Raw genomic sequence first — 27,439 nt, forward strand, 5'->3', positions numbered from 1 at the left:
AAACGTCTTTATTGTATTTTCTCCCCGGTCCCTAAACGTCTTTATTGTATTTTCTCCCCGGTCCCTAAACGTGTTTATTGTATTTTCTCCCCGGTCCCTAAACGTCTTTATTGTATTTTCTCCCCGGTCCCTAAACGTCTTTATAGTATTTTCTCCCCGGTCCCTAAACGTCTTTATTGTATTTTTTCTCCGGTCCCTAAACGTCTTTATTGTATTTTCTCCCCGGTCCCTAAACGTCTTTATTGGATTTTCTCCCCGGTCCCTAAACGTCTTTATTGGATTTTCTCCCCGGTCCCTAAACGTCTTTATTGGATTTTCTACCCGGTCCCTAAACGTCTTTATTGGATTTTCTCCCCGGTCCCTAAACGTCTTTATTGGATTTTCTCCCCGGTCCCTAAACGTCTTTATTGGATTTTCTCCCCGGTCCCCAAACGACGTTTGGCATTTGCCAGAGAACACCAATATTGGCAAATTCGCCTTTGGCGCCCTGTGCTCTTCACAGATGAGAGCAGGTTCACACTGAGCACATGAGCACGTGACAGACGTGACAGAGTCTGGAGACGCCGTGGAGAACGTTCTGCTGCCTACACCATCCTCCAGCATGACCGGTTTGGCGGTGGGTCAGTCATGGTGTGGGGTGGCATTTCTTTGTGGGGCCGCACAGCCCTCCATGTGCTCGCCAGAAGTAGCCTGACTGCCATTAGGTACCGAGATGAGATCCTCAGAGCCCTTGTGAGACCATATGCTCACACATGCACATTTGTGGCCTGCTGGATGTCATTTTGCAGGGCTCTGGTAGTGCTCCTCCTTGCAAAGGCGAATTTGCCAATATTGGTGTTCTCTGGCAAATGCCAAACGTCCTGCACGGTGTTGGGCTGTAAGCACAACCCCCACCTGTGGACGTCGGGCCCTCATACCACCCTCATGGAGTCTGTTTCTGACCGTTTGAGCAGACACATGCACATTTGTGGCCTGCTGGAGGTCATTTTGCAGGGCTCTGGCAGTGCCCCTCCTTGCACAAAGGCGGAGGTAGCGGTCCTGCTGCTGGGTTGTTGCCCTCCTACGGCCTCCTCCACGTCTCCTGATGTACTGGCCTGTCTCCTGGTAGCGCCTCCATGCTCTGGACACTACGCTGACAGACACAGCAAACCTTCTTGCCACAGCTCGCATTGATGGGCCATCCTGGATGAGCTGCACTACCTGAGCCACTTGTGTGGGTTGTAGACTCCGCCTCATGCTACCACTAGAGTGAGAGCACCACCAGCATTCAAAAGTGACCAAAACATCAGCCAGGAAGCATAGGAACTGAGAAGTGGTCTGTGGTCACCACCTGCAGAACCACTCCTTTATTGGGGGTGTCTTGCTAATTGCCTTTAATTTCCACCTTTTGTCTATTCCATTTGCACAACAGCATGTGAAATGTATTGTCAATCAGTGTTGCTTCCTAAGTGGACAGTTTGATTTCACAGAAGTGTGATTGACTTGGAGTTACATTGTGTTGTTTAAGTGTTCCCTTTATTTTTTTGAGCAGTGTATATATATCATTCCATTGCTATCAATACTATATTGGACATGACTATATATCATTCCATTGCTATCATTACTATATTGGACATGACTATATATATATATCATTCCATTACTATCAATACTATATTGGACATGATTTGTAATGATCCTATGATGACAATGATCAACTTCGGTTGATGGATTCATTCATTATTAACCAACTGATTGATTGATTACTTAATTGGACGATTGACTAACTGATATACCATACTGACCTGCGCCACCAGGCTGAATCATTGATTTATTGATCAATATCTTGCTCCTGGTCACCAGCAGCATGGTACAGCTCACCGGTCTGTACAGCATATGAATCTGTGTGTCTGTGTGTCTGTGTGTGTGTGTGTGTGTGTGTGTGTGTGTGTGTGTGTGTGTGTGTGTGTGTCTGGCCAAATCTGATATTTTGCCCAATTATTGGCAAGAGCTGAATCTGATTGGTCAAACAAAGTATTAGGGAACAAATATATATCAGAATTGGGCAGCGTGTGTAAACGGAGCCATAGAGTGATCTGCAGTACAGCCCTCAGCACGTATCTGATCCACACTGAGGATGACCATATGCTACATGTTAATGAATTAATCAACTAGATGGAATCTGATTGGTTGGAGTTAATTGGTTAGTATACTGTTTACTCTATTGATACATTGATTGATTGATTGATTGATTGATTGATTGATTGATTGATTGATTGATAGATGAATACAGTGACTGATTTGATTGAATTGCATATTGATTGATTTGTAGACAGATTATTTGATCGATTGATTTGCTGTCCAGACCTGATCAGCACACCTACCTGGACCATGCTGCTGATGACCATGGGCAGCATGTTGAGGGGGAAACGCAGGATGTTGAACAGAGCCAGAGACACAAACGCCTTCTGAGCATCCAGCACGTTCCTCTCATCTATCATCACATACACTGTGAACGTAGACAGCGCCACCTGGGGGATGGGAGGGGAAATACATGTTAAATATCATAATATAACAATACCATCACATACACTGAACGTAGACAGCGCCACCTGGGGGATGGGAGGGGAAATACATGTTAAATATCATATAACATCATAACATATACTGAACGTAGACAGCGCCACCTGGGGGATGGGAGGGGAAAGACATGTTAAATATCATAATATAACAATACCATCACATACACTGAACGTAGACAGCGCCACCTGGGGGATGGGAGGGGAAATACATGTTAAATATCATCACATACACTGAGGGGAGGGTAGAGACAATCAAAGACAATGTTAAATATTTATGTCAGTAAGATGGGACATAGGTGGACCAAGTGCCCATGTAAGAGTGAGTGTGAGCATCTGTGTGTGTGTGTGTGTGTGTGTGTGTGTGTGTGTGTGTGTGTGTGTGTGTGTGTGTCTACTCGTCTCTGTAACTCACCAGGAAGGGAGCACAGACCCAGGTGAAGGTGGATATTGCCCCCAGGTAAGCAGCCTTCTTGAGGACACGGAGCTCGCTCTCTCTGATGGCTGACACCTTGTCTTTGAAGGCCAGCTCCCACGCATACAGCTTCAACACCTTAAGGATCAGGTTCAGGTTTAGGTTCATTTTCAGGTTTAGGTTCAGTTTCAGGTTTAGGTTCAGGTTTATTTGAACATCTCGGTACATATTCAGAAACATTGATCAAATTTGTGTCTGTCTCAGCTCGTACGGCTGTGTCCGTCTCAGCTCGTACGGCTGTGTCCGTCTCAGCTCGTACGGCTGTGTCCGTCTCAGCTCGTACGGCTGTGTCCGTCTCAGCTCGTACGGCTGTGTCCGTCTCAGCTCGTACGGCTGTGTCCGTCTCAGCTCGTACGGCTGTGTCCGTCTCAGCTCGTACGGCTGTGTCCGTCTCAGCTCGTACGGCTGTGTCCGTCTCAGCTCGTACTTCTGTGTCCGTCTCAGCTCGTACTTCTGTGTCCGTCTCAGCTCGTACTTCTGTGTCCGTCTCAGCTCGTACGGCTGTGTCCGTCTCAGCTCGTCTGGCTGTGTCCGTCTCAGCTCGTCTGGCTGTGTCCGTCTCAGCTCGTCTGGCTGTGTCCGTCTCAGCTCGTCTGGCTGTGTCCGTCTCAGCTCGTACTTCTGTGTCCGTCTCAGCTCGTACGGCTGTGTCCGTCTCAGCTCGTCTGGCTGTGTCCGTCTCAGCTCGTCTGGCTGTGTCCGTCTCAGCTCGTCTGGCTGTGTCCGTCTCAGCTCGTCTGGCTGTGTCCGTCTCAGCTCGTCTGGCTGTGTCCGTCTCAGCTCGTCTGGCTGTGTCCGTCTCAGCTCGTACGGCTGTGTCCGTCTCAGCTCGTACGGCTGTGTCCGTCTCAGCTCGTACGGCTGTGTCCGTCTCAGCTCGTACGGCTGTGTCCGTCTCAGCTCGTACGGCTGTGTCCGTCTCAGCTCGTACGGCTGTGTCCGTCTCAGCTCGTACGGCTGTGTCCGTCTGGCTTAATAAACCCCAAACTGCAAACCCAGCCCATCTGGCACTCCAGCCAGACTAGAGGAAACGCTGAAAGAACTGGAATCTGAAGTATTTGACCCCAACCGTGACATGCAGAAACATACATAAAATGTGATACAAATTCCAACAGTATATAAACCTCATGTCAAAAGATATGTGATAAGATACCTTGATGCCGTTGAGAACTTCGTTCATCAGCTTGATGCGGTTGTCTTTACTCTTCATCTGAGCTACCTGGTGATCACAACACACAACGCTGGCTATTACATCTGAGCTACCTGGTGATCACAACACACAACGCTGGCTATTACATCTGAGCTACCTGGTGATCACAACACACAACGCTGGCTATTACATCTGAGCTACCTGGTGATCACAACACACAACGCTGGCTATTACATCTCTGCTACATCGCTGCAACAACTCCGTTAAGTGTCGCTACATATCTACTACATGTCTATTACATCTCTGCTACATCTCTAGTGATACCTGGTATGTTGTGAATAAGGGGTCAGAGAGGTCCCTGGTATGTTGTGAATAAGGGGTCAGAGAGGTCCCTGGTATGTTGTGAATAAGGGGTCAGAGAGGTACCTGGTATGTTGTGAATAAGGGGTCAGAGAGGTACCTGGTATGTTGTGAATAAGGGGTCAGAGAGGTACCTGGTATGTTGTGAATAAGGGGTCAGAGAGGTACCTGGTATGTTGTGAATAAGGGGTCAGAGAGGTACCTGGTATGTTGTGAATAAGGGGTCAGAGAGGTACCTGGTATGTTGTGAATAAGGGGTCAGAGAGGTACCTGGTATGTTGTGAATAAGGGGTCAGAGAGGTACCTGGTATGTTGTGAATAAGGGGTCAGAGAGGTACCTGGTATGTTGTGAATAAGGGGTCAGAGAGGTACCTGGTATGTTGTGAATAAGGGGTCAGAGAGGTACCTGGTATGTTGTGAATAAGGGGTCAGAGAGGTCCCTGGTATGTTGTGAATAAGGGGTCAGAGAGGTACCTGGTATGTTGTGAATAAGGGGTCAGAGAGGTACCTGGTATGTTGTGAATAAGGGGTCAGAGAGGTACCTGGTATGTTGTGAATAAGGGGTCAGAGAGGTACCTGGTATGTTGTGAATAAGGGGTCAGAGAGGTACCTGGTATGTTGTGAATAAGGGGTCAGAGAGGTACCTGGTATGTTGTGAATAAGGGGTCAGAGAGGTCCCTGGTATGTTGTGAATAAGGGGTCAGAGAGGTACCTGGTATGTTGTGAATAAGGGGTCAGAGAGGTACCTGGTATGTTTTGGTCTTCATGGCGATCACACCGTTGATTGGCACCATCAGAACCATTACAGCCACGCCAGCCAGCACCGACGGACCCAAGTTCTACACAGGACATGACATCACAAACCATTGAGAACTTGTTAAGATAACGACTGTCTCTGCTGCGTATGTAACAGAGTTGGATTCAGAACCTCACTCCTTAGCTTGAAATGTGTCTACTTGCTCCATCAAAATGCTATCCAGATCCCTCCCAGTTAGTAACAAGTACCTGCCACAGGAAGTACAGTGTCAGTATGACCTCTTGGTTTATTTAAAGATCTTTGGTGTGTACCTGCCACAGGAAGTACAGGGCCAGTATGACCTCTTGGTTTATTTAAAGATCTTTGGTGCGTACCTGCCACAGGAAGTACAGGGCCAGTATGACCTCTTGGTTTATTTAAAGATCTTTGGTGAGTACCTGCCACAGGAAGTACAGGGCCAGTATGACCTCTTGGTTTATTTAAAGATCTTTGGTGCGTACCTGCCACAGGAAGTACAGGGCCAGTATGACCTCTTGGTTTATTTAAAGATCTTTGGTGCGTACCTGCCACAGGAAATACAGGGCCAGTATGACCTCTTGGTTTATTTAAAGATCTTTGGTGCGTACCTGCCACAGGAAGTACAGGGTCAGTATGACCTCTTGGTTTATTTAAAGATCTTTGGTGCGTACCTGCCACAGGAAGTACAGGGCCAGTATGACCTCTTGGTTTATTTAAAGATATTTGGTGCGTACCTGCCACAGGAAGTACAGGGCCAGTATGACCTCTTGGTTTATTTAAAGATATTTGGTGCGAACCTGCCACAGGAAGTACAGGGCCAGTATGACCTCTTGGTTTATTTAAAGATATTTGGTGCGTACCTGCCACAGGAAGTACAGGGCCAGTATGACCTCTTGGTTTATTTAAAGATCTTTGGTGCGTACCTGCCACAGGAAGTACAGGGCCAGTATGACCTCTTGGTTTATTTAAAGATCTTTGGTGCGTACCTGCCACAGGAAGTACAGGGCCAGTATGACCTCTTGGTTTATTTAAAGATCTTTGGTGCGTACCTGCCACAGGAAGTACAGGGCCAGTATGACCTGTAGAGGAGCAGACCAGACCATGTTGATGTAGGTGACGAGGTCCATGAAGCGCTGGGCGTCGACCGACATCAGGTTGACGATCTCTCCCACTGTAGACGTACGCCGCGCCGCGTTACTGATCACCAGAGCCTGGGAGAGGACAGAGGTTAGAGGTTAGATAGGGGTTAAGGGTCAATGAAGGGTTGACAAAAGTCAGATCAATCAATCATCGGCAGAATCATCGGCAGAATATTGATTGATTGATTAGTACACCTACGATCAGTAGCGGTGTGGAGCATCATGCCAAATTAACTCTCAATCAATCACTGATCAAATCAATCAATCACTAATCAAATAAATCAATCACTAATCAAATCAATCACTGATCAAATCAATCAATCACTGATCAAATAAATCAATCACTAATCAAATCAATCACTGATCAAATCAATCAATCACTAATCAAATCAATCAATCACTAATCAAATCAATCACTGATCAAATCAATCAATCACTAATCAAATCAATCACTGATCAAATCAATCAATCACTGATCAAATCAATCAATCACTGATCAAATCAATCAATCACTGATCAAATCAATCAATTGATCAGCAGAATATATATATATATATATATTTTAATGAAACCTTTATTTAAATTGTACCTTTATTTAACTAGTCAAGTCAATAGTGATTACCTTCCTGTAGACAGCTCCTACTATAGCAGTGCGTAGCCTCATTCCCGTGACGAAGCACACATGGAAGTACTTCTGCAGGATGAGGGTCTGGAAACAGGTACAAACGAACAGCAGCGCGGTGTAGAAGTAGCCCTGCCACGAGGGGGCGCTAGAGTCATTCACAAACTGGATCAGCAACCTGAGGGGTTTGGAGGTCAGGGGTTAGCAGGTCAGGGGTCAAAAGTCAATGACACAGCCTGAGAGACGATGATAAAAGAGGTCAAATGTCAGTGGGTAGGGACGGCAAGAGAGATGGACACAAAAGGCCCCAAGGGTTCTTCTGACAGTCTGAAACAATAGGTCCGTTTGGTGACGGCAGAAAAAAAAACAACTCTGATTTCTAATAATTCTAAGTGCAAGTGAACACAGCAAAACAGGTCAAACATCCATACAGGCTGAAATGACAAGAGCACATGAACACAGCAAAACAGGTCAAACATCTATACAGGCTGAAATGACAAGAGCACATGAACACAGCAAAACAGGTCAAACATCCATACAGGCTGAAATGACAAGAGCACATGAACACAGCAAAACAGGTCAAACATCCATACAGGCTGAAATGACAAGAGCACATGAACACAGCAAAACAGGTCAAACATCCATACAGGCTGAAATGACAAGAGCACATGAACACAGCAAAACAGGTCAAACATCCATACAGGCTGAAATGACAAGAGCGAGAGAAAGAGAGGACGAGCGTTGCACGTTGTACCCAAACTACAGTACTTTTTTGATATTGTATCTTGGAAAATCTGTCCTGTATTAGAATGACTTACTTTCGGTTCTTCTATCAAATATGTTTTACGTTTGGAAATGAACTAAAATGTTTTGAACTTATTAGGAAAAAAAATGAAGTTTATTGTAATGAACAGAATGCATCAGTGGTTCGTATTCCCTGCAACTTTCTGCAGAGGCAACGGCACGGGAATGACCGTCTGTGTGTGTGTGTGTGTGTGCGGTCCGTGTATTGTCCACCCCTGTGTGTAGCCGTTAGCGATGCTAATGATAACCGTCTTTAAGTAAATGTAAAGGCTTTAACAAAAAACCTTCTCAATTCAAAAAGTACGAAGTAGCATCTGCCTACCTGGCAGAATCATGATGATCTGCATCAATCCAGTGGGCATTTGTTTTGCAAACTCCATCACGTGTGCAACAGAAACAACGCTAACAACACCAGGTGCCTGGGCACTTAACCTCGTCCCCAGGCCTGGATTGCTGGCGCATAGAGCCTGGTAACACCGTGCTACAAAGTGGAACTTGAAAAGGGTTCGGAACATTTTTGAAAATCGGCAATCAAAATACATTGTTGTATCGTATTGAACATATTAGTGGAAGCCCACTTGATTCTGAGTTCGGGGGGGGGGGGGGGGGGGGGGGGGCAAATAAAGTTTGAAAACTATTTCTAAGATGAGTACATTTTCTTAATTGACTTGGAAACTCTGACATTTTCTGACGCTCAACCAGTTAGCAAGTCGGAAATGTCAGAGTTTCCTAGTTCCGACTAGCACTTGAACACGGCACCAATCACTTGAGCTGCTCACGCTCTGAAGTCCACAATGTAGGGGGCGGTTCTAAGGGTTAAGATAGATGGTGATGGACAGAGATAGATGGTGATGGACAGCCAATTAAAACCGGCGGCTGTTTTCGCGGCTCCTGTCATCGACTTCCAGTCAAGTTCCATTCTGAGGCGCTGTGAAACCACAAGGTCTCGACAGAGAGAGAGCAGGCTGGTGGATTATTGGCCACCTGAATTGAAGGGTAACTTTAAGATAAGGAGAGTAGAGAAACACCTACAACTACCCCCCCCCCCCCCCCCCCACTAGAAGAGAAACACCTACAACTACCCCCCACCAGTAGAAGAGAAACACATACAACTACCCCCCCCCACTAGAAGAGAAACACCTACAACTACCCCCCCCCCACTAGAAGAGAAACACCTACAACTACCCCCCCCCCACTAGAATAGAAACACCTACAACTACCCCCCCCCCACTAGAAGAGAAACACCTACAACTACCCCCCCCCACTAGAAGAGAAACACCTACAACTACCCCCCCCCACGTGAGAAACACCTACAACTACCCCCCCCCCCCACTAGAAGAGAAACACCTACAACTACCCCCCCCCCACAAGAAGAGAAACACCTACAACTACCCCCCCCCACGTGAGAAACACCTACAACTACCCCCCCCCACGTGAGAAACACCTACAACTACCCCCCCCCACGTGAGAAACACCTACAACTACCCCCCCCCCACTAGAAGAGAAACACCTACAACTACCCCCCCCCACGTGAGAAACACCTACAACTACCCCCCCCCCCACTAGAAGAGAAACACCTACAACTACCCCCCCCCCACAAGAACAGAAACACCTACAACTACCCCCCCCCCCCCCACTAGAAGAGAAGACCAGGCAAAAGCATCTCACCTACCTGAGTATATTCGGCCCCACGAACATAAGAACGTCCTGGATGATTTTGTAGAGTGCAGAGATGAGGAAGTAGGGTCCGAAGGTGAGACAGAGGGCCCAGAACAGAGAGGGTTCTCTAGTCTTCTGAGGTGTCTTCATAATCAGGATCTCTGACTCCTCTACGGGGACACCCTCCTTCCTCTCTCCCCGAGGAGCCTTCTTAGGGGAGTACAGAGTCTTCTCCTCCGGTCTGGGAGAAAGGTAGGGAAGGGGGGGGGGGGGGGGAGAAGGAGTTATTTAGCTTGTTTTTGTTCTTTGAACATTTTGCTACGGTGTGCCCTAATGAACATGACCTTTTGACCTTGCCTGAGTGCAAACGTGCCAGGATGTGCAAGTACGCGTGTGCATGCCTGCACGTATGTGTGGAGGTGTGTGGTTCCTGGTGGGTTCTCCTGACCTTTTGACCTTCAGGCACTCGTTGTTCCAGCGGCGTACGAGCTGAGGGACGACCCTCTGAGAGCGGTCCTCTGAGTTCAGACACCACAGATCCTTCTGTTCTAACGGACGCTTATAACCTGTTACTATCAGACTGGAGGAGAGGGGGGAGATAGAAAGAGAGAAAAATGAGCGAGAGAGAGAGGGAGAGACAGACAGAGAGAAACACACACAGAGAGAGAGAGACAGACACACAGAGAGAGAGAGAGAGAGAGACACAGAGAGAGAGAGAGACAGACAGACAGAAACACAGAGCGAGAGAGAGAGAGAAAGAGATAGAGAGAGAGAGAGAGAGGAAGGAAACAGTCAGCACTAACACTTCCTGTAGAAACAGAAACTCATGCCTGCTGTTTCCAGAGGGGTATACTACGACCCAGGATCAATGAGTTCGCCAGCTAACTTCCATAAACAACAGAAACTCCTGCTGTTTCCAGAGGGGTGTACTACAACCCAGGATCAATGAGTTCGCCAGCTAACTTCCATAAACAACAGAGACTCCTGCTGTTTCCAGAGGGGTGTACTACGACCCAGGATTAATGAGTTCGCCAGCTAACTTCCATAAACAACAGAAACTCCTGCTGTTTCCATAGGGGTGTACTACAACCCAGGATCAATGAGTTCGCCAGCTAACTTCCATAAACAACAGAAACTCCTGCTGTTTCCAGAGGGGTGTACTACAACCCAGGATCAATGAGTTCGCCAGCTAACTTCCATAAACAACCAGAAAGTACTATTGATTTTCCCCAGTTCATTAAGAAAGCTAAAGTTAGATGTGTTTTTGGTTGTTGAGTCAATTAGACCATGCCAAAAGTTATTTTAAAATATTTAGGCACGTTTAAATAGATTTTATCTTCTAACAGCTCACCCAGTGATCCACCAGAAGCTGATTCTGGACAGAAAGGAAGCTCCGATCTCAGGACAGGGATTCTGCAACCGGCAGGAGATGGAACACACAGTTAGAAACAAACACACACACACACACACACACACACGCACGGACAACATGCACCCTTTCTAACTTTCTCTTAACAGTCAACATATAACATCCACATCTGTGTGTTTTCACCCAACCAGTTATACTGACGTCATATTGATTACTAGACCAGTTATACTGACGTCATATTGATTACTAGACCAGTTATACTGACGTCATATTGATTACTAGACCAGTTATACTGACGTCATATTGATTACTAGACCAGTTATACTGACGTCATATTGATTACTAGACCAATGGTCAACCAGTTATAATGACGTCATATTGATTACTAGATGTTTGATTGATCTGTTAGGTGACTGTTTACACAGACACAGTGTCTGTTGTTATTGATCTGTACTGGACCGTGGCTGACCAGGGGTGGGACGAGTACTGGACCGTGGCTGACCAGTGGTGGGATGAGTACTGCACAGTGGCTGACCAGGGGTGGGATGAGTACTGGGCCGTGGCTGACCAGTGGTGGGATGAGTACTGGACCGTGGCTGACCAGTGGTGGGATCAGTACTGGACCGTGGCTGACCAGTGGTGGGATGAGTACTGGACCGTGGCTGACCAGTGGTGGGATCAGTACTGGACCGTGGCTGACCAGGGGTGGGATGAGTACTGGACCGTGGCTGACCAGGGGTGGGATGGGTACTGGACCGTGGCTGACATGGGGTGGGGTGGGATGGGTACTGGACCGTGGCTGACCAGTGGTGGGATGAGTACTGGACCGTGGCTGACCAGTGGTGGGATGAGTACTGGACCGTGGCTGACCAGTGGTGGGATGAGTACTGGACCGTGGCTGACCAGTGGTGGGATGAGTACTGGACCGTGGCTGACCAGTGGTGGGACGAGTACTGGACCGTGGCTGACCAGGGGTGGGATGAGTACTGGACCGTGGCTGACCAGTGGTGGATCAGTACTGGACCGTGGCTGACCAGGGGTGGGATGAGTACTGGACCATGGCTGACCAGTGGTGGGATGAGTACTGGACCGTGGCTGACCAGTGGTGGGATGAGTACTGGACCGTGGCTGACCAGGGGTGGGATCAGTACTGGACCGTGGCTGACCAGGGGTGGGATCAGTACTGGACCGTGGCTGACTGGATTAGTTACTTGTAAAGTAATACATTACATATTATAAGTTACATGTAACAAAAGTAACGTGTTACGTTACAATATTATGTTGCTTGGAAAGTAAAGTGATATATTCCTTTGAAAACCTCAGTGTTTGTTTGACTGTTGGAGGGAGGCGAGCCTCTCTACCAAAGATACTCCACTAACATATTATCTAATTCATTCACTCATCACCTTCGACCCGATCAGAAACATCTTGGTCACAACTTTTCTTTCATAAATGGTGTCGGCTGATGTATTCCGTGATTTATTTAGGTCTATGTCTGAAAGGTTATAGGGCAGCTATTCTACACCCATAGCCTGGCCCCGCCGCCACACAACACAACCATTCACCATCTTCTGCACTCATCAAATGTAGGCTAAGCACCGTTTTCATCCACTTACGAAGAAGAAAATGTCGGCCAAGCTTTCTGTAATGTCAAGTAGGTTTGGGCGGTATGCCGTATATACTGGGGTATTTGGAAATAGCCACTGGGATGGTTTTTCAATACCAGCAATACCGTTAACTATTTATTTTAAATGTTTTACTACATTTCAATATTTTGTAGATACTTTAAGTAAATATCCGCAGTCAACTCGTGCAATAAATTAGGAAAAAAGATTACGTTCTTCATTTTACCTGTCACATCCATTTTTCATGATGAAGTTTACAGGTAGTCCCCCCAGTCACATGGTGTTTGTTTACAAGCACACAACGATGAGACCGGAGCCTTGTGAGTCACGTGCCAGGTGACCTAGTTACAGTATGGAATTCACAGATAAATGTTCGTCAGCTAGATATCTTAACTGTCTAAATGCTCTGCAGGTGTGCATGTGGTTTGCTAGCTTAGTAGCTAACGATCTAGCTAAGTAGTTTGTATCTTTTCTAAATCAAGCTTCGCTTGGTAACAGCAGAGAATTCCTCCTGGATCACTGGGGGGGATTTTACACTTTTACACATTTTATACTTTCGGATTACAGAGGCTCAGTGGGGTTTGAAGAACAGCGCCTCGTGTTTAGTGCCGGTATTAGCGAATGTTTAGTGCCGGTATTTAGGTATTACCGAATATCCCGGGATGGCACAAAGTCGGTATTAAAGACAATCTGGAAACGGCCCAATTCTAATGTCAACCATCGAAATCAATTCATTCAAATTCTCCTCCTTTGGCTTGATAGCACACAAATTGTCCCAATTGATAATCCCACAATTACTGCAGCCATTTGCCAGTGCATTGATCATGAAATTGAAAGCCTGTCTCTATACAATGCCTTATGATAATGTGCAATGATAATGTACAAACTATATGAATAGGTGTACAACATTAAAGAGAAGACAAGGCTATTTGAATAATCATTTCTTGATCATGGTTCATTTGGGACAGGGGGGGGTAAAGTAATTTCAGAGGGTCTGCTGTCAGAAGTTCCCTCCAGCTGAGAAAGACACTAATGAAACACAGGTAGGAATAGATTGTTATCTGTTATAAAAATCCCTTTAGCCTATACTGATGTGTCAGCCTATTAAATGCATGTTATCTTGCACAGTTTAATATGAACTAAACCTCTGTACAGATTTCTGTTCATTCAAAATCTCTCTCTACAGCTGCCAGTGCGACCACAGCATAGAGATGGATAGCTAGACGGTGAAGCCCTCTATGGGCTGTTCTATCACAGAAGCGATCAATAGCAAAGATCAGAGGTGAGCACTCTATCCATTTTTATGGACAGCTGTCAAGACATTTCTCCAAACAGCCTTTTTCCACTCGCTCAAGAATCATTGAGGAAACCGCGAGTGTTACTAGAAAACGTAACAAACAATATTCCAATATTTGAATACATTAAATCGTAATATTATTTAGTTACTCATGAAAGTAATATAAGACTGAACCACGTTACCCTCAACACTGTGTCTGACACACACACACACACACACACACACACACACACACACACACACACACACACACACACACACACACAGTATCCATGTTGTTATTGATCTCTGGACTGTCTGACTGTTCCATTGTGGGAGTGGAACAATAACACAAAAGAACCAATCCTGGGAACTGGTAAACCTGTTGCTAGCACAATAACACACACAGCAAGATCCACACACACTTCTCACAGTCACGCAACATTTACTGTTTGACACAGCAAGCACTCATACAAACACACACACAGCTAAACACACACACACAGCGTGCACTAATTTATACAAACACAATGTGCCGACACACAGAGACATAACAAAAACACCCAGAGAGTGTGTGTGTGTGTGTGTGTGTGTGTGTGTGTGTGTGTGTGTGTGTGTGTGTGTACTCACAGCGTCTTTGGATGCCTCTGAGAAGAGAGGAGGCTGGTCTGAGAGGGCCGACAGGAGCAGAGAGATGAGCAGCAGTGTGTAGTAGATGTAGAACGTTGTGTATCTGAACACACACACCGTCGACGGCTGGGAGGAAACATATGGAAACACTATTAAAAAAGACCTTTCTTTCATAGCCCTCCAAGTCTGAGACAGTTTACTGGCAATAACATAAGACTGGACTCTTCTTGTTACACATGGGCTGAACCACACACAACTAAAACTGGGTGATGTGGACAGAAATCCATATGATAAATCAGTGATCATTTACACTAAATCATTTGTGGGGGAGTTGCACGAGCTGGGCGATATGTATAAAAAGTAATATCGCGAAAAATGTCATTATTTTTCTCAATAACAACAAAGTCCTCAACAACATTTGTTTTGTTTTTATGGACCGTTACTTTACATCAGGAGCAGGGCTCTAGACTGTGTTTCCAGGGCCAGGTAAGACAACTGAGATGGTAGACTATGATTCAAAAAGGAAGATATTCCATCCAACATATCCAGGGAAGGCTTGGTTGATGTGCAACCTGTCGAAAGGATCCACAATGATCACATTTATTTTGGCCTCTTCAGAGAATTGGCTGACATCTTTGTGCATATTGGCCTGTAGACTATATGATTCACCACCTGAGGGAGGGGGACCTCAAAACACTAAGCTAGATTACTAACTGTAGACATATTGTTGCTAGGTAACCATGTAGGCTAATCTAACTATAAATGTGATATTGTTGCTTGATAGCCATGTAGGCTAATCTAACTATAAATGTGATATTGTTGCTTGATAGCCATGTAGGCTAATCTAACTATAAATGTGATATTGTTGCTTGATAGCCATGTAGGCTAATCTAACTGTAAATATGATGTTGTTGCTAGATAGCCATGTAGGCTAATCTAACTAATAATATGTTGTTGCTAGATTAATCAATTAGCATACTAGGCTATCTAGCAACAACATATTTACAGTTAGCCTACATGGCTATCAGTAAATGTAGACTAATGTCCTACAGGAACTTCCCAGCTCTAGGCCTAGGCTACTTGATGTAGGTCTATTCACAGCAAATGGCGCGCACCGCTCGGCTCCCTGGGTTCATCAAAACTAACTCCAGCCTAGTCCGGTTGTAAAGTGGTGCCATGAACACAATATTAAGAGGTGAGAAATACTTGGAATACTCCCAGAACGCTGTGACTCTCTGTAACTACAACACCACTAGTTGCTTTGAGAACTGTTTTTTTTCCCACAGTAGCATTTTGAGCAGCGGTCATATGATTATGCTTCTCAGAATGCATCTCTGCCTCCTCCATGTCACAGTGGAAAGAGGAAGTGAGTCAGCAGCCGACAGCCAAACAGAGACAGGCAGAGACTTTCATAGCAGGAATCAACATAATGCATAGGCTATTACTGTTGACCAAATTATGGTTCTAGAACAATCCTGGTTCTAGAACAATCCACAGGGACGTTGAGTAGCAAAATCACTCCAAATGATGGTTCTAGAACAATCCACAGGGACGTTGTGTAGCAAAATCACCCCAAATAATGGTTCTAGAACAATCCACAGGAACATTGTGCAGCAAAATCACCCCAAATTATGGTTCTAGAACAATCCACAGTAAGAGGTAGCCTATGTCTGTAATTCTGGGTTCATCGTCCCAGCTCTAACACACAACCTCTCTCTCTCACCTCGTTGATGGCTTGTATGATCTTGGATCTGAATGTGACGGTAGCACAGAGGACGGCCACCAGCCAGAAGTTGAGCATCACCCCTGAAGACTGGACTCCTTTTAACCTCTCATACTGGGTCAGGAGGGTGGCTAGCAGCTGGGGAGAGAACACACACACACAAGGACACACACACACAAGTTTAATATTATGCAGTTGATCCTCGCGGGAATTGAACCTGCGACCTTGCTGTTGCTAGCGCCCTGCTCTTACCAACATATATTAATCATGCCCAGGTGTTAATAACACTATAAAAACCACTCCTCCTACTGACTACATTCACACAGTATTATATTGAATCACTACATACTGGGACTATGACAAGGCAGCAGAGTATTGACAAGGCAGCAGAGTATTGAATCACTAGATACTGGGTACTGGTAGACACAGTATTATATTGAATCACTAGATACTGGGTACTGGTAGACACAGTATTATATTGAATCACTAGATACTGGGAACTGGTAGACACAGTATTATATTGAATCACTAGATACTGGTAGACACAGTATTATATTGAATCACTAGATACTGGTAGACACAGTATTATATTGAATCACTACATACTGAGACTATGACAAGCCAGCAGAGTATTGAATCACTAGGTACTGGGTACTGGTAAACACAGTATTATATTGAATCACTAGATACTGGTAGACACAGTATTATATTGAATCATTAGATACTGGTAGACACAGTATTATATTGAATCACTACATACTGAGACTATGACAAGGCAGCAGAGTATTGAATCACTAGGTACCGGGTACTGGTAAACACAGTATTATATTGAATCACTAGATACTGGGTACTGGTAGACACAGTATTATATTGAATCACTAGATACTGGGTACTGGTAGACACAGTATTATATTGAATCACTAGATACTATGTACTGGTAGACACAGTATTATATTGAATCACTAGATACTGGGTACTGGTAGACACAGTATTATATTGAATCATTAGATACTGGTAGACACAGTATTATATTGAATCACTAGATACTGGGTACTGGTAGACACAGTATTATATTGAATCACTAGATACTGGGTACTGGTAGACACAGTATTATATTGAATCACTAGATATTGGGTACTGGTAGACACAGTATTATATTGAATCACTAGATACTAGGTACTGGTAGACACAGTATTATATTAAATCACTAGATACAGGGTACTGCTAGACACAGTATTATATTGAATCACTAGATACTGGTAGACACAGTATTATATTGAATCACTAGATACTGGTAGACACAGTATTATATTGAATCACTAGATACTGGGTACTGGTAGACACAGTATTATATTGAATCACTAGATACTGGGTACTGGTAGACACAGTATTATATTGAATCACTAGATACTGGGTACTGGTAGACACAGTATTATATTGAATCACTAGATACTAGGTACTGGTAGACACAGTATTATATTGAATCACTAGATACTGGGTACTGGTAGACACAGTATTATATTGAATCACTAGATACTGGGTACTGATAGACACAGTATTATATTGAATCACTAGATACTAGGTACTGGTAGACACAGTATTATATTGAATCACTAGATACAGGGTACTGGTAGACACAGTATTATATTGAATCACTAGATACTGGTAGACACAGTATTATATTGAATCACTAGATACTGGGTACTGGTAGACACAGTATTATATTGAATCACTAGATACTGGGTACTGGTAGACACAGTATTATATTGAATCACTAGATACTGGGTACTGGTAGACACAGTATTATATTGAATCACTAGATACTGGTAGACACAGTATTATATTGAATCACTAGATACTGGTAGACACAGTATTATATTGAATCACTAGATACAGGGTACTGGTAGACACAGTATTTTATTGAATCACTAGATACTGGTAGACACAGTATTATATTGAATCATTAGATACTGGGTACTGGTAGACACAGTATTATATTGAATCACTAGATACTGGGTACTGGTAGACACAGTATTATATTGAATCACTAGATACTGGGTACTGGTAGACACAGTATTATATTGAATCACTAGATACTGGGTACTGGTAGACACAGTATTATATTGAATCACTAGATACTGGGTACTGGTAGACACAGTATTATATTGAATCATTAGATACTGGGTACTGGTAGACACAGTATTATATTGAATCACTAGATACTGGGTACTGGTAGACACAGTATTATATTGAATCCCTAGATACTGGTAGACACAGTATTATATTGAATCACTAGACACAGTATTATATTGAATCACTAGATACTGGGTACTGGTAGACACAGTATTATATTGAATCACTAGATACTGGTAGACACAGTATTATATTGAATCACTAGATACTGGGTACTGGTAGACACAGTATTATATTGAATCCCTAGATACTAGGTACTGGTAGACACAGTATTATATTGAATCCCTAGATACTGGTAGACACAGTATTATATTGAATCACTAGATACTGGTAGACACAGTATTATATTGAATCACTAGACACAGTATTATATTGAATCACTAGATACTAGGTACTGGTAGACACAGTATTATATTGAATCACTAGATACTGGGTACTGGTAGACACAGTATTATATTGAATCACTAGATACTGGGTACTGGTAGACACAGTATTATATTGAATCACTAGATACTAGGTACTGGTAGACACAGTATTATATTGAATCACTAGATACTGGGTACTGGTAGACACAGTATTATATAGAATCACTAGATACTGGGTACTGGTAGACACAGTATTATATTGAATCACTAGATACTGGTAGACACAGTATTATATTGAATCACTAGATACTGGGTACTGGTAGACACAGTATTATATTGAATCACTAGGTACTGGGTACTGGTAGACACAGTATTATATTGAATCACTAGGTACTAGGTACTTGTAGACACAGTATTATATTGAATCACTAGGTACTGGGTACTGGTAGACACAGTATTATATTGAATCACTAGATACTGGTAGACACAGTATTATATTGAATCACTAGATACTAGGTACTGGTAGACACAGTATTATATTGAATCACTAGATACTGGTAGACACAGTATTATATTGAATCACTAGATACTGGGTACTGGTAGACACAGTATTATATTGAATCACTAGATACTGGTAGACACAGTATTATATTGAATCACTAGATACTAGGTAATGGTAGACACAGTATTATATTGAATCACTAGATACTGGTAGACACGGTATTATATTGAATCACTAGATACTGGGTACTGGTAGACACAGTATTATATTGAATCACTAGATACTGGTAGACACAGTATTATATTGAATCACTAGATACTAGGTACTGGTAGACACAGTATTATATTGAATCACTAGATACTGGGTACTGGTAGACACAGTATTATATTGAATCACTAGATACTGGGTACTGGTAGACACAGTATTATATTGAATCACTAGATACTAGGTACTGGTAGACACAGGAGTTTTTCATAGCCAGTTGATCTATCCAGGGAAAACTCTAAGCTCCATGGCAAAATGTGTAGAATAGCAGCAAATTAGGATTAAAACAGTAACATTTTCTCTCCACCGCCAAGTCCTCAAATGTTCTTTCCCGGGGCCCGGACCGAAGCTACACCCCCCCTCAGCTAAGACCCTTACAGGCCGACCACTCCCCCCCCAGCTAAGACCCTTACAGGCCGACCCCCCCCCCCCAGCTAAGACCCTTACAGGCCGACCACTCCCCCCCCAGCTAAGACCCTTACAGGCCGACCACTCCCCCTCAGCTAAGACCCTTACATGCCGACTACTCCTCCCCAGCTAAGACCCTTACAGGCCGACCACTCCCCCCCAGCTAAGAGCCTTACAGGCCGACCACTCCCCCCCAGCTAAGAGCCTTACAGGCCGACCACTCCCCCCCAGGTAAGACCCTTACAGGATGACCACTCCCCCCCAGCTAAGACCCTTACAGGCCGACCACTCCCCCCCAGCTAAGACCCTTACAGGCAGACCACTCTCCCCCAGCTAAGACCCTTACAGGCAGACCACTCCCCCCCAGCTAAGATCCTTACAGGCCGACCACTCCCCCCCAGCTAAGACCCTTACAGGCCGACCACTCCCCCAGCTAAGACCCTTACAGGCCGACCACTCCCCCAGCTAAGACCCTTACAGGCCGACCACTCCCCCAGCTAAGACCCTTACAGGCCGACCACTCCCCCCCAGCTAAGACCCTTACAGGCCGACCACTCGCCCCAGCTGAGACCCTTTTGATCCAGCACCCAGTGTTGGTTTTTACCATAGTGATGCCGAGCATGGTGGGTCTAACCAGATAAACAGTGCTGGTGTTTACCATAGTGATGCCGAGCATGGTGGGGCTAACCAGATAAACAGTGCTGGTGTTTACCATAGTGATGCCGAGCATGGTGGAGCTAACCAGATAAACAGTGTTGGTGTTTACCATAGTGATGCCGAGCATGGTGGAGCTAACCAGATAAACAGTGTTGGTGTTTACCATAGTGATGCCGAGCATGGTGGAGCTAACCAGATAAACAGTGTTGGTTTTTACCATAGTGATGCCGAGCATGGTGGGTCTAACCAGATAAACAGTGTTGGTTTTTACCATAGTGATGCCGAGCATGGTGGGGCTAACCAGATAAACAGTGTTGGTGTTTACCATAGTGATGCCGAGCATGGTGGAGCTAACCAGATAAACAGTGTTTACCATAGTGATGCCGAGCATGGTGGGGCTAACCAGATAAACAGGTGCCTGGGTGGAGGAGGAGGCACCGCTGTCATGTTGGCTTCTTTCCCAGAAAGAGTAAAACACATCTGCCCAGCAGACGATCCACAGGAGAAAAGCTACTGCCTGCAGGAGAGGATGAGAGGAGAGCAGGAAGAAGACTTTATTGTGCATTTTCAGATCATGGAAATTCATATTTTGCTTTAAACCCCATTCCCGGAGAAACACATGCACCCAAACAAACACACACACACACACACACACATAACCTCGCCGGCCGGCCGCAGGGCAGTGACCCTGGAGCAGCAGAGGGGTCAAGTTTAAGTGTCACAACGGCAGGAGGCATCTAGGATGTTATTGCTACTCTAGGATACTCACTCCTCACTACTTTTTCCCCAGAGCCTTTCTGACCAGGGCCCTAGGGGTAGTGTGTGAAATAGGGAACCATTTGGGATGCAGTTGAAGAAAGAGGAAGAGGAAATGAGATCTTTAGGTTAGGTGTGTGTCAGGATGTTGTCTTGTCAGACACTCTACCACACAGAGAAGCCTGTGTTCTGAAATGACTCTCCTGGTTGTTCAGAGAGAGACTGTTCTGAAATGACTCTCCTGGTTGTTCAGAGAGAGACTGTTCTGAAATGACTCTCCTGGTTGTTCAGAGAGACTGTTCTGAAATGACTCTCCTGGTTGTTCAGAGAGAGACTGTTCTGAAATGACTCTCCTGGATGTTCAGAGAGACTGTTCTGAAATGACTCTCCTGGATGTTCAGAGAGAGACTGTTCTGAAATGACTCTCCTGGATGTTCAGAGAGAGACTGTTCTGAAATGACTCTCCTGGATGTTCAGAGAGAGACTGTTCTGAAATGACTCTCCTGGTTGTTCAGAGAGAGACTGTTCTGAAATGACTCTCCTGAATGTTCAGAGAGAGACTGTTCTGAAATGACTCCTGGATGTTCAGAGAGACTGTTCTGAAATGACTCTCCCGGACGTTCAGAGAGAGACTGTTCTGAAATGACTCTCCTGGATGTTCAGAGAGACTGTTCTGAAATGACTCTCCTGGTTGTTCAGAGAGAGACTGTTCTGAAATGACTTTCCTGAATGTTCAGAGAGAGACTGTGTGAGTGTTAGCTTGCTATATATGTTTCTCTGGTTGTTCAGAGAGAGAGTGTGTTAGCTTGCTATATATGTTTCTCTGGTTGTTCAGAGAGAGAGAAGAGAGTGATCTGATAGCTTGCTTTATACACTACCGCTCAAAAGTTTGGGGTTACTTAGAAATGTCCTTGTTTTTGAAAGAAAAGCAAATTTTTTGTCCATTAAAATAACATCAAATTGATCAGAAATACAGTGTAGACATTGTTAATGTTGTAAATGACTATTGTAGCTGGAAACAACTGATTTTTAATGGAATATCTACATAGGCGTACAGAAGCCCATTATCAGCAGCCATCACTCCTGTGTTCCAATGGCACGTTGTGTTAGCTAATCCAAGTTTATCATTTTAAAAAACGAATTGATCATTAGAAAAACCTTTTGCAATTATGTTAGCACAGCTGAAAACTGTTGTCCTGATTAAAGAAGCAATAAAACTGGCCTTCTTTAGACTAGTTGAGTATCTGGAGCATCAGCATTTGAGGGTTTAATTACAGGCTCAAAATGCCCAGAAACAAAGAACTGTCTTCTGAAACTCATCAGTCTGTTCTTATTCTGAGAAATTAAGGCTATTTCATGCAAGAAATTGCCAAGAAACTGAAGGTCTTGTACAACACTGTGTACTACTCCTTTCACAGAACAGCGCAAACTGTCTCTAACCAGAATAGAAAGAGGAGAGGGAGGCCCCGGTGCACAACTGAGCAAGAGGACAAGTACATTAGAGTGTCTAGTTTGAGAAACAGACGCCTCACAAGTCCTCAACTGGCAGCTTCATTAAATAGTACCCGCAAAACACCAGTCTCAACGTCAACAGTGAAGAGGCAACTCCGGGATGCTGGACTAATCTCATTGTAAGAACCGCTGAGACAGGCAGAGACAGATAAAACAGAAAACACAGATAACACAGACACATGCAGAAGAACATGGACACGTACACACAGCCCCCCCCCGAACTCACGGTTTTGGCTCTGTTGAGGTGGGTCATGCATATGTAGCCCCGGTCATGGCTTTTGAGGTACAGGAAATAGATTGGGGCACAGACCCAGAGGTAGAGACAGGGGACCCATACCAGCACTGTGTTCTGAAAGCACTGGGTCAGATCTGGGTTTCCCACGTGCCACGTACGGTTCCAATCCTGAAAGGGGGAGGGGGGGGGGTTAAATGACAGATGACTGAGAGACACAGCAGCTCATTCAACATAGTGTCGATAAGGACATGGTGACCTAAGCAGAAAGAGACTGGCACCCAGACAGGACAGGCTAATAAATGACACCCTATGGGACCTGGGCAAATGTAGTGCACTATACAGGGAATAGGGTCAAAAGTAGTGCACTATATAGGGAATAGGGTCAAAAGTAGTGCACTATACAGGGAACAGGGTGCCATTGGGGGTCAAAAGTAGTGCACTATACAGGGAACAGGGTGCCATTGGGGGTCAAAAGTAGTGCACTATATAGGGAATAGGGTCAAAAGTAGTGCACTATACAGGGAACAGGGTGCCATTGGGGGTCAAAAGTAGTGCACTATATAGGGAACAGGGTGCCATTGGGGGTCAAAAGTAGTGCACTATATAGGGAACAGGGTGCCATTGGGGGTCAAAAGTAGTGCACTATACAGGGAACAGGGTGCCATTGGGGGTCAAAAGTAGTGCACTATATAGGGAATAGGGTCAAAGGTAGTGCACTATATAGAGAATAGGGTTCCATTTGGGGTCAAAAGTAGTGCACTATATAGGGAATAGTGTGCCCTATGGGACACAGCCTCAGACTGCTGTGTTCAGACAGTGATTTATGACAAGGCCTAATGTTTGTAGAGCTACAGAGACTAATACATTCATACAAGACACCAGGCTACATAACTACACCTTGTGTGGAAACAGACACTTTTAGTCACACACACTCTCTCTGTCTCTCTGTCTCTCTCTCTCTCTCTCTCTCTCTCTCTCTCTCTCTCTCTCTCTCTCTCTCTCTCTCTCTCTCTCTCTCTCTCTCTCTCTCTCTCTCTCTCTCTCTCTCTCTCTCTCTCTCTCTCTCTCTCTCTCTCTCTCTCTCTCTCTGTCTCTCTCTCTCTCTCTCACTCTCTCACTCTCTCACTCTCTCACTCTCACACTCTCTCACTCTCTCACTCTCACTCTCACTCTGTGTGTGTCTGTGTGTGTGTGTGTCTGTGTCTGTGTGTGTGTGTCTGTGTGTCTGTGTGTGTGTGTGTGTGTACATGACCACAGCGTCTGTTCTTCATCTCAGTGAATGAGTTGTTTCTAATAAAACCCACGTAAACATTCCTGCCTTGGCACAAAGGAGGGAACTGGAGGCAGGGTGCCAGGCCTGCCACAAACAGACACACCTTCCTCTCTCGTTCCTTTCCTAAAGCCTATCGCTTTTGGCTGTATTGTTTAATAACACTTAACCAAAATCCTGAGTTCATAAGGCGTTTATAACACTGAGACAACACTGTCACAACACAACTGTCACGAGACAACACTGTCACAACACACCACTGTTACAACACACCACTGTCACACTGTCCCAAAACAACACTGAAACAACACTGAGACAACACTGAAACAACACTGAGACAACACTGAGACAACACTGAGACAACACTGTCACGAGACAACACTGTCACGAGACAACACTGTCACGAGACAACACGATCACAAGACAACACTGAGACAACACTGTCAAGAGACAACACTGAGACAACACTGTCACAACTGTCACGAGACAACACTGTCACAACACTGTCACGAGACAACACTGTCACAACACTCCACTGTTACAACACACCACTGTCACACTGTCCCAAAACAACACTGAAACAACACTGAGACAACACTGAGACAACACTGTCACGAGACAACACTGTCACGAGACAACACTGAGACACTGTCCCAACACAACACTGAGACAACACTGTCACGAGACAACACTGTCACGAGACAACACTGAGACACTGTCCCAACACAACACTGAGACAACACTGTCACGAGACAACACGATCACAAGACAACACTGTCAAGAGACAACACTGTCACAACACTGTCACAACTGTCACGAGACAACACTGTCACGAGACAACACTGTCACAACACTGTCACGAGACAACACTGTCACAACACTGTCACAACACTGTCACGAGACAACACTGAGACGACACTGAGACGACATGTTATGACAGCTGTTTTTACCTGAGTCATACTCTGTATGTGTTCAATAACACTACTGTTTAATCAGTCTGACCATGGCTGCTAAAGGACAAGCAACTCCAAGGTACTCATGACCAGTGACCAGTTCAGTGATTTTGGAAAGCACTTGTCTCAATACCCTTTGGCTTCAAGACAAGCCCTCTTACCCCTTTGGAATTTGTTTAGTTCAATAACTGAGCCAGTGAGTAGACAACAAAGCCCTGTAGAATATAGAAGTGTACAATCACACTACCAGGTCTCTCATAACAGGTTCCAAAGGGTTGTGGGACTGGGTGACGAGATTGTATGTTATCATAACTCAGGAAGCCATAGACCTTATTGACAAAATGCATGTTATTAGGCCTAACAGTCTCTGAAATCCCATACCTAGAACAACAGCTGGAACATTGTGGAAGGCAAGGCAACCCGTCTGCTCAGCGAGACTAACACTAATTAGACCGACACCCTGTTATTAACATTTGGGCAAATGGACCTCTAACACTTGTAGCTAAATTCCTTCGGCCATGCTGAGCAAAGCCCTATCTAGCCAGGCCAGCTGACAGATTACTTATTAGGCAATAGACGGTAGCATGTTATGACCGCACATAGATAGAATCTATCTACATGACATAACATTATGTGTCACTTCAAACATGTGTAACTCTTTTGGGCTCCCGAGTGGGGCAGCGATCTAAGGCACTGCATCTCAGTGCTAGAGGCGTCACTACAGACCCTGGTTTGATCCCGGGCTGTATCACAACCGGCCGTGAATGGGAGTCCCATAGGGCGGCGCACAACTGGCCCAGCATCGTTAGGGTTTGGCCAGGGGGAGGCCGTCATTGTAAATAAGAGTTTGTTCTTAACTGACTGGCCTAGTTAATCTTCTAGTTCAGTGTCATAACACGTTTGGTTGGATTCCACACATACAACATGATTTAACAATAGTTTTCTAGTTAGTTTTTTGGGGTTTCTATCTAGCTAATGTAATAATAATGTCCTCTCTATGTTGCTGCTACTCGTAGTGGATGGTGTGTACAGGTTTAAACAAACAAAGGCATCTTACAACAGCTGATAGACTTGCTGTAGCATTCACAGGCGTTCTTGTGTTGTGGACCTTACTAGCAAGAGAGGCTTGCCATCATACATGGGTGTTATGTCCTGAAAGTTACCTAGCGAACATTTAATCGAAACACTTTGCTCCATCATCAACAAAGCAGAGGAGGTGTGAGACTCGAATGAAGTTGTTAGAATATAGTGAGTTTTAGCTAGCAGGGTAGCTAACATAATAGGAATCAATGGTGTTTAATAATCACTGAAATATGTTAAGCTAGCAAGACACAACTTCACAATAAAACGACTGTCGACTTTTATTGATAGTGATATACGTTTCTAAACGCACTACCACGTTATTTCAACCACTATTTCACACATTATTAATACAAATTAAGCTTAGCTAGTTCGCTCAAGTCAACACATTCCAACCTGCTATCAACCGGCATAACAACGGCCTTGCTAACCTGGCTAGCTACTGTTAGCTAACGCTAGTGTTACCAAAGACAGTACAGTAACCTTATGTGATATTACCATGCTTAGTTCAGGCAGACACCGTCATTACAAGCAAAGCCGCTAATAGCAAGCTGGAAAACAACTGTTGGCGTCAACAGTGTAAAGCAGCTAAAGACAACGAGTTGGCTAGCTCGGTCGCAACAGTGGAACTTACCCAAAACGGGTCGGAACCGTCCGCACTGCAGAACTTGTCCAAACCCATTCGCGGTTGATCAAGTTCTCCTCTGGTAATTTGGGTTAACGGCGCTACCGCTTTGCTTTGGTTTCATAAGCGCACTTCTGTTGGCGCTCCTGTAAACAAGATAGAAGGTTACCGCTAGGGGACGCTATAACTCAATCGGTAACAGTGCGTTTAGCTAGTGTGTGTGTGTGTGTGTGTGTGTGTGTGTGTGTGTGTGTGTGTGTGTGTGTGTGTGTGTGTGTGTGTGTGTGTGTGTGTGTGTGTCAATCTGTGACAGTGCGCTTAGCTCTATGTATGTGTGTGTGTGTGTGTCACTTGTTATTTTACTCTGTGCGGGGCCACCGCTGGTGTGCATGAATAACGCAACCTCTAGAATAACGTGCAAATAGCACACTTTTCCCTATGGGACCTGGTCAAA

At 44.8% G+C, this 27,439-nt stretch overlaps 1 protein-coding gene across 1 annotated transcript in view; it reads right to left on the reverse strand.

The window, feature by feature from the left end:
* LOC120038426 (multidrug resistance-associated protein 1-like) overlaps positions 1-27,085 on the reverse strand; it is a 62,283-nt gene extending 35,198 nt beyond the window's left edge. Inside the window, exons 1-14 of the mRNA XM_038984193.1 lie at positions 26,995-27,085; positions 23,049-23,225; positions 20,928-21,071; positions 16,166-16,303; positions 14,443-14,568; positions 10,894-10,955; positions 9,991-10,122; positions 9,556-9,783; positions 7,080-7,257; positions 6,368-6,529; positions 5,290-5,382; positions 4,187-4,252; positions 2,974-3,111; positions 2,364-2,510 (exon numbers count right to left, since the gene is read on the reverse strand). Of these exons, the coding sequence (XP_038840121.1) occupies positions 2,364-2,510; positions 2,974-3,111; positions 4,187-4,252; positions 5,290-5,382; positions 6,368-6,529; positions 7,080-7,257; positions 9,556-9,783; positions 9,991-10,122; positions 10,894-10,955; positions 14,443-14,568; positions 16,166-16,303; positions 20,928-21,071; positions 23,049-23,225; positions 26,995-27,042 (1,839 nt within the window). The 5' untranslated portion in view covers positions 27,043-27,085. The remainder of the gene's footprint in view (positions 1-2,363; positions 2,511-2,973; positions 3,112-4,186; positions 4,253-5,289; positions 5,383-6,367; positions 6,530-7,079; positions 7,258-9,555; positions 9,784-9,990; positions 10,123-10,893; positions 10,956-14,442; positions 14,569-16,165; positions 16,304-20,927; positions 21,072-23,048; positions 23,226-26,994) is intronic.
* Positions 27,086-27,439: the final 354 nt, after the last annotated feature.

Source organism: Salvelinus namaycush, unplaced genomic scaffold (assembly GCF_016432855.1).
Source record: "Salvelinus namaycush isolate Seneca unplaced genomic scaffold, SaNama_1.0 Scaffold22, whole genome shotgun sequence".
Lineage (NCBI taxonomy): Eukaryota > Metazoa > Chordata > Actinopteri > Salmoniformes > Salmonidae > Salvelinus > Salvelinus namaycush.